Here is a 12772-nt window from a genome sequence, read left to right as displayed (position 1 = left end):
TATATGGTGAAAAACATCCATCACATACCTCTCCTCTGTTCTTAAATTTGCATTCCTATTGGAGTCACTTGGGGAGCTTTAACAATTACTGAAGCCTGTGTCTCACCCCCAGAGGTTGTGGTTTACTTGTTCTGTTGGTGTGGCCTGGGTTTTTGAATCCTTAGAAGATCTCCAGGAGGGACTTTGCTTCAGGTAAAGGTAAAGTAGCAAGGACCAAGTATACTCTATTGCCTTAAATAATTAAGAAACACACGAAATATACAAACAATTTTTTTTATTATATTGGACATTAGGCAACAAAAGACAGTAATCCCCATGGGATGGGAATCAAATGAGGTGAGCCCTTTGATGGCATCAGCATATAGTCTGAGAGTGTATCCAGGCCATGGCACAAGAGCAGAGAATACAGGCAGAGCTTGGCAAATTTTCTGAGTTTAACAGTCAGAGCTAAGAGTCTGCTGAGACCAAAACAGAATCCACAGGACAGACTGTAGGATAGGAGAACTCCAAAGATCTTTAGGGGATCCCTCTTGACTGTTCAGCAGAGATCCGAATAAATCGTGCATCCAAGGAAACTACCAGAGGCTGGGGGGAGAACACACCTGAAAAGATTAGAGGAAACAGTCTCTAGTATTTATACAGAAGTGGGAATAGCGCGTGTTCTGACATCTAACAGATGGACTGGAAAACCTTGTGCTTTGCAGGGCATTTGATAGAATTCTCAGAAGGTTTTTGCTTCAGTGGTGAGGAAAACTTAATCCTAGACTAAAGAGTGTTCCAATCTTCCCTCAGATATCTTGAAAGCAAGACCCAAAAGGATCAAATTATTTCCAAGTAACTTAATTTTATCCCAGAACAAAGCTCAAGAATATTTATAGGAATACAAACACATCCAGCACCCAACAAGATAAAATTCACAGTCTGGTATCTAATCAAAAATTAACAGAAGTACAAAGAGGTAGGAAAATATGACCAATAATGTGATAAATTTATCAGCTGAAAATGAAATTGACACAAATATTATAATTACAGGACAAGGACATTAAAAACAATTATTATATCTATGTTATATATTCAAAAAATTAAACAGAGAGATGGAAGCTGTCCAAAAGATTCAAATCAAAATTCTAAAGATAAAAACTATAATGTATAAAATGAAAGATAACACTGGATGGGGTTAATGGCAGAGTACACATTGCAGATGAAAAGACTGGTAAACTCGAGACACACAATAGAAACTATCCAAAGTGAAATGCAGAGAACAAAGAGAAATTTTTAAAAATGAAGCATATTGGTGAGTTATGAGAAAACTTTAAGCAGTATAATATATGTGTAATTGGAGTCCCTGAAAGGTAGATGGGAAGTTGGGGGGGGTGGGTATGGTGGGAGAAGAATTATATTTAAGTAGTAATATCCAAAATTTTTCCTAATTTAATGACAACTGAAAACACACAATCCAAAGAGGCTCAAGAAACTTGGAGAAATAACATCAGGGCACATCATAATCACATTGCTCAAAAGTATGATGAAGCGAAAATATTGAAAGCAACCAGGGAAGTAAAGACATCACATAAAAGGAACAAAAATAAGGATGCCAGCAGATTTCTTCTCAGAAACAAAGTAAATAGGAAAAAAAAAAAAAAGTAAATGAGACAGTGGAGCACCATTTTTTAAGTACAGAAAGAAAACATGTCTGTCAACTGGGAATCCTATACTCAGCAAAAATATCTTTAAGAAAATAAAAGTAAAATGAAGACATTTTTCAGATATATGAAAGCTGAAAGAATTCACCATCAACAAACTATACTACAAATATGTTAAAGGAAGTTCTTCGGGTAGAAAGAAGATTCGATGTCAATCTGGATCTACACGAAGGAATGAAGAGCAGTGGGAATGGTAACTACAAGGATAAGTAGATCAGATTTTTTCATATTATTTCCATCTTTTAAAAAATAATTGTTTAAACAAAACAGCAACAATGTAATGTCAGATTTATGTAAAAGTAAAATGTTTGACAAGAATAGCACAAAGGATGGAAGGGAGAAATGGAAATATATTATTATAAGTCTTAAGTATACTTGAAGTAATATCATTTGCCTAGTAAATTGTAGTAAGTTAAAAATATTTACTATAATACTAAATCAACCACTAAAATAACAAGAGTAAGTTATAGCCAATAAACCAACAAAGGAGATGAAATGAAATAATAAAACAACCTAAAAGAAGGCAAAAAAAAAGAAAAAGGCAAATAGCAGATGAGAAGGTAAGAAGCAAATATAGGAATGATAGACTTCAACCTGGCCATATTAATAATCACATTAAATATATATGCACTAAATACCCCAGTTAAAGGGGAGAGATTGTCAGTTTGGATTAAAAAGCACAATCCGAATGAATATGTGCTGCCTTATGAGAAATGCACTTTATATCTAAAGGCAGCAGGTTCAAAGTAAAGCAATGGGAAAAATATACCATATTTACACTAGTCAAAAGAAAAACTGGAATAGCTATATTAATATCACAGATTTCAGAGCAAAGAACTTACCATGGATAAAGTAGATCATTTCATACTGATGCAGGCATACTGCATTATATTGCACATCACTTTATTGTGATTTGTAGTTACTTCATTTTTTACAAATTGAAGATTCAAGACTTCAGTGGAGGAAGTAACTGCAAATGTGGCAGAAATTGCAAGAGAACTAGTATTAGAAGTGGAGCCTGAAGATGTGATTGAATTGCTGTGAGCTCATGATAAAACTTTAATGGATGAGGAGGTGCTACTTATGGATGATCAAAGAAAAGTGGTTTCTTGAGGTGGAATCTACTCCTGGTGAAGATGCTGTGAAGATTGTTGAAATGACAACAAAGGATTTAGAATATTCCATCAACTTACTTGATAAAGCAGCAGTCATGGTTTGAGAGTATTGATTCCAGTTTTGAAATAAGTTCTGCTGTGGGTAAAATGCTATCAAATAGCATCACATGCCCCAGAGAAATCATTTGTGAAAGGAAGAGTCAATCTATGTGGCAAACTTCATTGTTGTCTTATTTTAAGAAATTGTCAGTCATCCCAGCCTTCATCACCACCACCCTGATTAGTCAGCAGCCATCAACGAGGCAAGACCCTCTACCAGCAAAAAGATTACCACTTGCTGAAAGCTCAGATGGGGTTAGCATTTTTTAATAATGAAGTATTTTTTAATTAAGGTATATACATTGTTTTATTTATTTTTTTTTTTTTTAAAGATTTTATTTATTTATTTGAGACAGAATGAGAGACAGAGAGCATGAGAGGGAGGAGGGTCAGAGGGAGAAGCAGACTCCCTGCCGAGCAGGGAGCCCGATGCGGGACTCGATCCCGGGACTCCAGGATCATGACCTGAGCCGAAGGCAGTCGCTTAACCAACTGAGCCACCCAGGCGCCCCTACATTGTTTTATTTAGACATAATACTATTGTACGCTTAATAGACTACAGTGTAGTGTAAACATAACTTTCATATGCACCAGGAAACCAAAAAATTCATTTGACTTGCTTTATTGCAATATTCATGTTATTTTGGTGGCCTGGAACTGAATCCACAGTGTTTCTGAGGTATGCCTGTAAAGGGTTTAATTCATCAGGAGAACTTACAGTCCTACATATTTATGTGCCTAATAGACCTTCAAAGTACAGTACATGAAGCAAAACTGACAGAACTGTAAGGAGAAATAGAAAAATAAACAATTATCGTTGGAGATTTCACTATTCCTCTCTTAAAAACTGATTGAACAAGTAGACAGAAAATGAGTAAAGATATAGAAGATTTAAGCAACTCTGTTAACCAACTTCACCCAATTGACATTTATAAAATGCTCTGTCCTACATCAGCAGAATATACTTTCTTCTCAAGTGCACACAGAACATTTGCTAAGATAGACCATACCCTGTGCCAAAAAACAGGTCCCAATAAATTTAAAGGCATTCAAGTCATACAAAGTATGTTCTCTGACCACAATGGAATTATGTTGGAAAGCAGTAGTAACAGGAAGATAACTGGAAAATTCCCAAACATTTGGAAAATAAATAACATGTCTGAATAACCCAAGGGTCATGGGAGATATCAAAAAGGAAATTAGAAAATATCTTGAACTGAATGAAATTGAAAATACAGCCCATAAAAACTTAAAACTTATAGGATGCTGCTAAAACGTAGAGGAAATTTATAGGCTACATTCCCACTTTATGAGAGAGAGAGTGAGCAGGGGGAGGGGCAGAGGGAGAGGGAGAGTCTTAAGCAGACTCCCCACCGAGTGTGGAGCCCAATACAGGACTTGATCCCACAACACTGAGATCATGACCTGATCTGAAATCAAGAGTCGGACGCTTAACTGACAGCCACCCAGGCACCCCTACATTCCTACTTTAGAAGTGAACAAAGATCTCAAATCAATGACTTCAGCTTCATCTCAAGAACAAACTGAACCCAAAGTAAGTGGAAGAAAGGAAATAATAAACATCAGAATGGAAACAGGTGGAATAGAAAACAGGAAAATAATAGAGAAAAGTGGGACCAAAAGCAAAAAAGATTAATAAGATTGACAATCCCCTACCCAAACTGATTGGGAAAAAAGGGGAGAAGACACAAATTACTATAGCCAGGAATAAGAGGAGTAATATCACTACAGATTCTACAGATACTGAAAGGAAGCATAATAAAGCAGTATTATGAATGCTTAGCTTATAATTTCAACAATTTAGATGAAATGGACAAATTCCTTGAAGACAGACACAAACTACCAAAATCCATTCAAGAAGAAACAGACAATCTGATGATAGTTTTGAATTTGTAACTAAAACCTTTCTGCAAAGAAAACAAAAGATGTGAAAGCATATGTCCATTTAAAAAAAAGTATACCTGAATATGGGTAGCAGCTTCTGGTGTAACAGAAATTAGAAACAAGGCAAATGTTGGTCAACAGGTGAATAGGTAAACTATAGTACCTATAGTACATACTATAATTTGGACAACAATGCTACTCAGAGTAAGACTTAACTATTTGATATATGCTCCAACATGATGGATCTCAAAGTAATTATGCTGAGTGGAAAGCCAGATTAAAAAAGAAAACATGAGAGAAAGAAAACATAAGATATGATTTCATTTTTGTATAATTTTAGAAAATGCAAACTGATCTGTAGGAACAGAAATCATATTAGTGACTTCCTTGGTCAGACTTGTTGGGGTGGGGACCAGGAAGCATGAGGAAGCCTTTGTCAGTGGTAGGTATGTTTCTTATCTCACTTGTGGTGGTGTCACTGGTCACATAAGCCCCAACTTGTCAAATTGTACACTTTAAATATGTACCATTTGTTGTATATTAATTATACCTCAATTTAGTTTTTCTTCGTTAAGAGCCCCAGGCGACTCAAGTGGATTTGGGACAAATTTGAGAGTCAAGACAAAGTTGGGAATCATTGCTCCAGTCCCTTAAATCCCTGGTTCCACCGTACAGAGACCTATTCTAGGCAGTTTTCTGTAATGAAACTGGAACATTCCAGAAATATTATGCATATTCAAACATATATATTCCTTGTTTTATTTTTTATTTTTATTTTTTTTTAAAGATTTTATTTATTTATTTGAGAGAGAGAGTGAGAGAGAGAGAGCACAAGAGGGGGGAGCGGGAGAGGGAGAAGCAGGCTCCCCGCCGAGCAGGGAGCCTGATATGGGACTCGATCCAGGGACTCCAGGATCATGACCTGAGCCGAAGGCAGTCGCTTAACCAGCTGAGCCACCCAGGCGCCCTATATTCCTTGTTTTAAATCCACAAATGGTAGCACTTTATACCTATATATATCTTCTGTACTTTTTTCACTTACTATATCTTAGAGTTCTTTCCATATCAGTGAGTATGGAATGGTTTCACTTTTTAAACTAGCTGTATGTTAATCTATTGGATATGGATCCTGATCATTTTGACCACAGGAAGTTGGTACTCTATGCTTATTTGAAAACTCCCTTGGAATGGAGATGTAACTTGAATTGTTTCTATAACTAATTTTTCTTTTAAGTTTACTCTTAAGTCCTCACTTGCAAGCTACATAATATGACAAAATGCTTTCATTTCTGTGAGTATACAAGTTTTCTAGAAGGCCAGATTCACTATAAGTTAGTATTTTTTTCACCAGTAAAGTCTGTATATCTATGTGAAATGTTGACAGGTGTTACATTTTGAAAAGCTATTATGACATTTTGCTTTCCTTGTCCCTTCAATGTGAAATTTGGTGTTTGATTTGTTCTTCATTCAACACACAGTTTTTTAGATTAATTCTTTTTTTTATCCTTTGGTGGTTAATTCAGTGTTAATTGTTAGGCCACAGCTATTCTAGAGATGTATACTGTGTAAAACCAACCTGCTATCAACTTGCATTTTTGGCAAAGAATTCTTTGGCTAAACTCTTGCTGGCTTTTTTTTTTTTTTTTTAAACAGCAGCGGGTCAAATGGGCCAATACAAAAAAAATTTTTTTTTTTTTTAGTTTTTTTTTTTTTTTTTTTTTTTTTAAACAGCAGCTGGTCAAATGGGCCAATACCAAAATAATTTTTTTTTTTTTAAGATTTTATTTATTTTTTGACAGAGAGAGAGACAGCGAGAGAGAGAACACAAGCAGGGGGAGTGGGAGAGGGAGAATCAGGCTTCCCGCAGAGCAGAGAGCCTGATGCTGGGCTCCATCCCAGTACCCTGGGATCATGACCTGAGCCAAAGACAGACACTCATTGACTAAGCCACCCAGGCACCCCAGTAATTCTTGTTTTTAAAGTTAACTGCATTCTTTAGTTGTCAGAGTATGTTTCAACAGGAAGACTACCTTCAAAGTCAAGGAACCAATTTATTTGGGGGCCTCAATTTCCTAATGGCCATTTTATGTGACCATCACAGGTTTTCTATAATTTTCAGTCTTAATGCAACAGGAATCTCAAAGTGTACATCATCCAAATTACCCATATTGTCATATACTCTGTGCACTTACTAGGTTTACTAGTGAACGTTGAGTCTTTTTATGACTAATGATATTCTGAACTTCTGGCCAGCATTTCATCAGATGTTGAGTAAGTGCAGTTCGTATCAGTCAAGTATTTGTTTTATATTCATTAGCCGATGAAGTCAGAAGGGTCATTGCAGCTCCTCAGGATTTTCACTCACTCATTTTTCAAATCATTAAATTCTACATTGCTATAGTCTGGTTTCCCAGCTCCTTGTTCATCTCTTTGCCATCCATGTTGTAGGATTTCTGGGGATCGTCCCTATCCTATCCAGTTATGTTTGCTTGTATTTGCATGCCTGAGGTCATGTTTCTGAGGGGTCTATAGCGGCATAAATGTACATGTTTTGAATGTCATCTTTCCCCGAAGTGGGGGTCTTTGGCTGAGAAAATGGTTTTACTGAGTAATAAATTATCTTTCAGACCCATCTCCATCTCCGAGTACTTTTTAGTTTATTCAGGATGTGTGCTTCTCTAACCTAGGGAAAGTGTGGAGAGCCTGATCCAGAAGCATTCCTATGCCCGCTCACCCATCCGTACCTATGGAGGAGAAGAGGATGTGCTGGGGGATGAGGTTCAGACAACACAGAATCGAGGTAAGACAGCTTCCGGGCTATGTAACTGCTGGGAGCAAGAGCATCCAGAACGAGAAAGAAAGGTAGATGATGAAACTTGTAGTCCTCAGGGTGCAGTCTGCCCCCAGAGTATTTCAGGAGTCTCTTGAGGAAAGGATAGCCCCTGAGGCTGATTTTCATACAGTTCATTATTTTGCTTCTGAGTCTTAAGTGATTATTCTGCCTGATGGTTTCCTGTGGTTTTCTAGTGAAAGGACATCAAGCCTCTGAGTCAGGGCTCAGGAGTTACTTGTCCGTGATCTACCACCAAAGACCTGTTGGACTCTGGGGGCAGTCCTTTAGTCTTTCTGAACCCTAATTTTATAATCTGAAAATCGGGGACTATATCTGTTCCTCTTATAAGATATTCTAGAAATATCTTATTAGGATCGATGACTAAAATGACTTTACTTTTTAAAAGATTTTGAGAGTGTGTTCACGCACATGAGCGGGGGTGGGGTGGGGAGGGACAGAGGGAGAGGGAGAAGCAAACTCCCCACTGAGCAGGGAGCCCAACATGGGGCTCAAACCAGGACTCTGTGATCATGACCTGAACCGAAGGCAGATGCTTAACCTATTTAACCCCCCAGGCGCCCTGGAAAACACTTTTTAAAAGAAGATTTTCTTAGTGAGGGGCATTATGTACAGGCAGTGGCCCCAGCGGTGACAGTAGGGGGATACTGAAAAATTCCTCTGTCCCAAAGACTCACAGAGGAGCACTTTGCACTTGGGAGTCCAGAGGGTGCCTAAACCTGGGCACAGGGATGTTTGTGTGGGGAAAGAGCCCTCTGTCATAATTTTATGTCTCTTATATGGAATAGCATAATCTGTCAAAATATAGGACATCTCTTCGAACTAAATCCAAATGGACTACTAGTAATTAATTATACAGTTGGAAAATTCAGTGTCAACTTTTGTTTAAACTTGCGGATGCTGTGATATAAGAAAAACTTACGCTTGTAACTTGTCAACTATTTATTTAATAAGGAATTATGGAATCTAGAAAAAGAAAAACATGCTTGTGGGTTTTCACAATGCCTTTAGAAACCCAGTAACTTTGTTGAGGCTCGTATGTCCAGCCTTCCTTATAAGGATGTTGTAGAGGTCAGGACAGATACCAGCTATCTGGAGCTCTTTTAAAGGGAATCCAGTTATTACTTCCAGGCAGGGTTCTAGTGTTTTGGCCATTCTCTGGGAGTATGTAGGCCATCTAATGAGTTAAGTCTTTTTCTGTTTGGTAAAGTCTCTCTTCCATATATGGTAGAGATGATATCTTACCTGGAAAGGTAGCTGTGACTCATGGTTGACATGCTTGTCTTTTTAAATTGCAGATCTACTATATTTTTTAAAAAATAAGTCAATCCTTACAGATAATGTAATTCTTGATTCGCACACCGAAAGAGCTTCTGGTCTAACGAGTTGTTTTTCCTTTCAGGGTCAGCCTTTACAACGTCTGATAATTTGTCTCTCAGCTCCTGGGTATCATCTTCATCCAGTTTTCCTGGATTTCAGCACCCCCAGTCCCTGACTGCACTTGGCACCAGCACAGCATCCATAGCAACACCCATTCCTCATCCTATACAAGGTTCATTGCCACCGTACAGCCGACTTGGGATGCCTCTGACACCATCAGCTATTGCCAGCTCGATGCAGGGGAGTGGCCCGACATTCCCCTCATTCCACATGCCCCGGTACCATCACTACTTTCAGCAGGGGCCCTATGCTGCTATCCAAGGACTGCGCCATTCCTCTGCGGTGATGACCCCGTTTGTATGACTCTTCCAAACCTTGGAGAATCCAGATCCAGAACGTGCAAATGGGTATGGAAATGTGGGACAGGGTGGGGTGGGTGGGATGTGGGGTGTTAGAGCAGGAGCTCTCCAGGAGACATGGGACCTATTAAAGAGGAGAGCTGGACTCACAGTAAAACCTACTGCTGAGGGAGTGCACCACAGACCAGGAGCCATGTGTAGTTTGGGAACAGCTCTTGGGTTCGAGAGAGAATCAGTATAGACTTAGCCAGCCTAAATCCTGCAACCAATAGTATACTAACTTACCCAGGAAATTTCATAACACAAGGCAGATGAATTTTAAGGTGCATTATACCTAGCAGTTAAAAATGCTGTGTCAATGCAGTAATGTATGAAATCAATGTGTAGAGGTTTTCTTTCTGCTTTCCACAGGTCAAAAGAACCTTCAAAGAGGCAATATATATAACATACCAACCGTAATGCATAATGACTAACTTAAGTCCATTTCTCCCTGTAGAAAATGAGAGCCAATAGAGAAATATTTGTAGTGTTGTAGCTTAAGCATGTTTAGTTTTCCTTTGTATTAGTTTGCTTGGGAAGGGGCTGAGATAGTGCTGAAGCATCCTATTTTGTGGATGAATAGGCGGTAATGACTTCACGAAGCTCTTTTTGTCATAGTGAAGGGCCAGTACCTGACAAGCTCTTTTTCCGTCTTGGCTTCTTTCTTCCTAATTCTCTTTCTTGCAATTACTTGCCATTTATGTAGGAAAAACCTTCTATACACAATTTTGAAGCAAGAGGCTCTATGTGTTACATTGTAAAACTGAGGTTTTATTTTTCTGGGCTGCATTCTAAGTGCACTACTGACTTCCTCATGGAGGAACACTTCTAAAGCCTCTATGTGATGACACGTGAGACTTTCTCTCAGTCTGCAATAACAGAATGGTTGCCCTGTTCTGAAGGGAATTTCTCTGCCATGGGTACCAAAGGCCCCTTCATTTTTACTTCAGCTTTGGGAGATCTTTTGGATGGTAAAATGGACTGGGCCAAATTCTCATTTTTGGTAAATCTGCTTTGTTATTAGATTAGCTGTTAACCACTGATTGACAAGGATTTGTGAATGATCATTCTGAATGCCCATATAGCCACCATTTAACCTATGCTTACAAGTTGTGTGTCCATATATCTGGTTTGTCCTTCTTTCTTACTGTTCCATTCAGTGACTCCTTTACCATTTACCTAGTCCATTATATGAAATTGTATGTCAACTCAATGACCCCCTGACTAAAACACTGGCAGTGCTTGTAAATCAATGTAAAACATTTATCCTCTTTATTTTGCATTCTTACTGTCTTCTTAAGCCTTCCTTTAGTGGTTAGTAATTAATTATATTTTAGCTATATATAATCATTATATTTGGGGGGCAACATATATCTAAGCATTTAGTCAGGGTAGTATATTTGGCATTTTGCAACAGTTCGTTTCCCTAACAACAGAAATTTAGTAAAGTTTACAGTCCTTCAACTTTAGATTGCTATGAGATATAACCTGTCTTCTTTACAGTGTTCCCCAAAACTCTATTTTAACCTAATTGAGATTTTGTATCTACTTTGTTCTGACTGTAAAAGTACTGAATCTGTTAAAAGAGATGGGACATATCACTGCTGAGAGTAGAGATGGGAGTAAATGCAATATACTGATCACATCAGACCGCATGGAATTTTATTTGGTTGTTCTATTAGGCTTTCCCATACCAAATGCTTCTCCGGGGCATTTCTAGTCTAGGAGACGAGGCATAATGGCAGGGCCTGTCTATGTGATGCCATTGTTGCTGGACTTTGCAATGGTTTTTCTCCACTGTGGCCCCATAGTTTACTTATGGAGAAACGTGGGCTGTGCCAACCGAGCATCTCAGAGTCCTACGGCAGACACCGCAGGCTAATTTCTAACTTCTTGCATGTTATGCTACAGTATCCACAGGTAGTTTGTTTTCAAACACAGCATAAATAATGCGTTTCTTAAAAAAGCAGCTATGACTAATGTTTTAGTATCCATAGAGCTTAGGATAGGGATTTGATACTTAATAGTTGGCCTGTTGCCAGTACTCCTTTTAATACACAGTACTGCTGCTTAGGGCAGGAATAACAAAACTAAATGCTATTTAACATGATGCTACTTGATACTCTGGTAAATTACTGGTCTACTAAAGTGAATCTGTATCTGTATTTTCTTTTCGATGAGAATGAAAGGATCATTTTAATACTATTTAGACATTTTTCCCAGTTGATGTGTCTTAAAGTAGGTGTTTTATGTTTTTGTTAAATATGGTTTTACACCAGTATTTCCTGACTTCATAACTTGATTTTGTAATTAAGCAGAATAAGGTTAAAAATAAGTAGAGTGCTTAGAGAAAAGCAAAGACTAAGATACCAAAGCATGCTCTTCAGAAATAACACCTGAAATTCTAAATTGGATATATTCTTGAAATATTTGGCATTATTATTTTTTTTATTTATTTATTTACTTGAGAGAGAGAATGAGAGAGAGAGAGACCACATGAGAGGGGGGAGGGTCAGAGGGAGAAGCAGACTCCCCGCCGAGCAGGGAGCCCGATGCGGGACTCGATCCAGGGACTCCAGGATCATGACCTGAGCTGAAGGCAGTCGCTTAACCAACTGAGCCACCCAGGCGCCCGAAATATTTGGCATTATTTTAACCAGAAATAAAAAGCACAGGGTACATGGAGCTTAACTTGATCAAAGTCACCCTAGCCATGAGAACCAAGGGTAGAAATTTACTCCAGCCTGGGTCTTTCTGAGCTATTCTGGTTGTTGATTCTTTCTTAACTCTTTGGGCATTTAAGATTTTAAAGTCTAAAGTCTTTCCTACCAAAAGTAATTATTAGAACTAGATAGTTAGTGGAAAAGCCAATTGAATAATTAAGAGCATGAGTTACAGTATATTTGGAATAAATTCAGGGTTCCCCCCCCCAAGGTATATTACAGTATCAAAATACATGGCTAATGTGCAGTGCTGCTAAAAAAAGGCCCTTTCAGAACTGCTTTATCTAACCTGAAGGGATTAATTCATATCTTATTAGTAGGTTCTGCAGACCTGATTTGTTTTTAAAACATTTATCAATAATGTTCAGTTATTTCTTTTACTTCTTTTTCAAGTCTTGCCCCTCCTCTGTCCACTCTTAGCAATATTATATAGGTAAAGTATATCCATCTTGTGTCTAATATATCACAAATTATTAGGTTACAAGTTCTATATTAATGAATTTAGGTTGCACTGCTGGTCCTTTTGAGTTTATAACAAAGGTTTGTTGTTCTTCCTAGTAGATGGGCACAGAATGGGAGGTATTAGAAAGATACTAAG

At 38.0% G+C, this 12772-nt stretch overlaps 1 protein-coding gene across 1 annotated transcript in view; it reads left to right on the top strand.

The window, feature by feature from the left end:
• The window catches only part of TBX20 (T-box transcription factor 20), a 52838-nt gene extending 43422 nt beyond the window's left edge, over positions 1-9416 (top strand). The window contains exons 7-8 of the mRNA XM_021699403.1: positions 7510-7622; positions 9076-9416. Of these exons, the coding sequence (XP_021555078.1) occupies positions 7510-7622; positions 9076-9416 (454 nt within the window). The remainder of the gene's footprint in view (positions 1-7509; positions 7623-9075) is intronic.
• Positions 9417-12772: the final 3356 nt, after the last annotated feature.

This window comes from Neomonachus schauinslandi, chromosome 12 (genome assembly GCF_002201575.2).
Source record: "Neomonachus schauinslandi chromosome 12, ASM220157v2, whole genome shotgun sequence".
NCBI lineage: Eukaryota > Metazoa > Chordata > Mammalia > Carnivora > Phocidae > Neomonachus > Neomonachus schauinslandi.
This window is presented reverse-complemented; position numbering and strand designations above follow the sequence as displayed.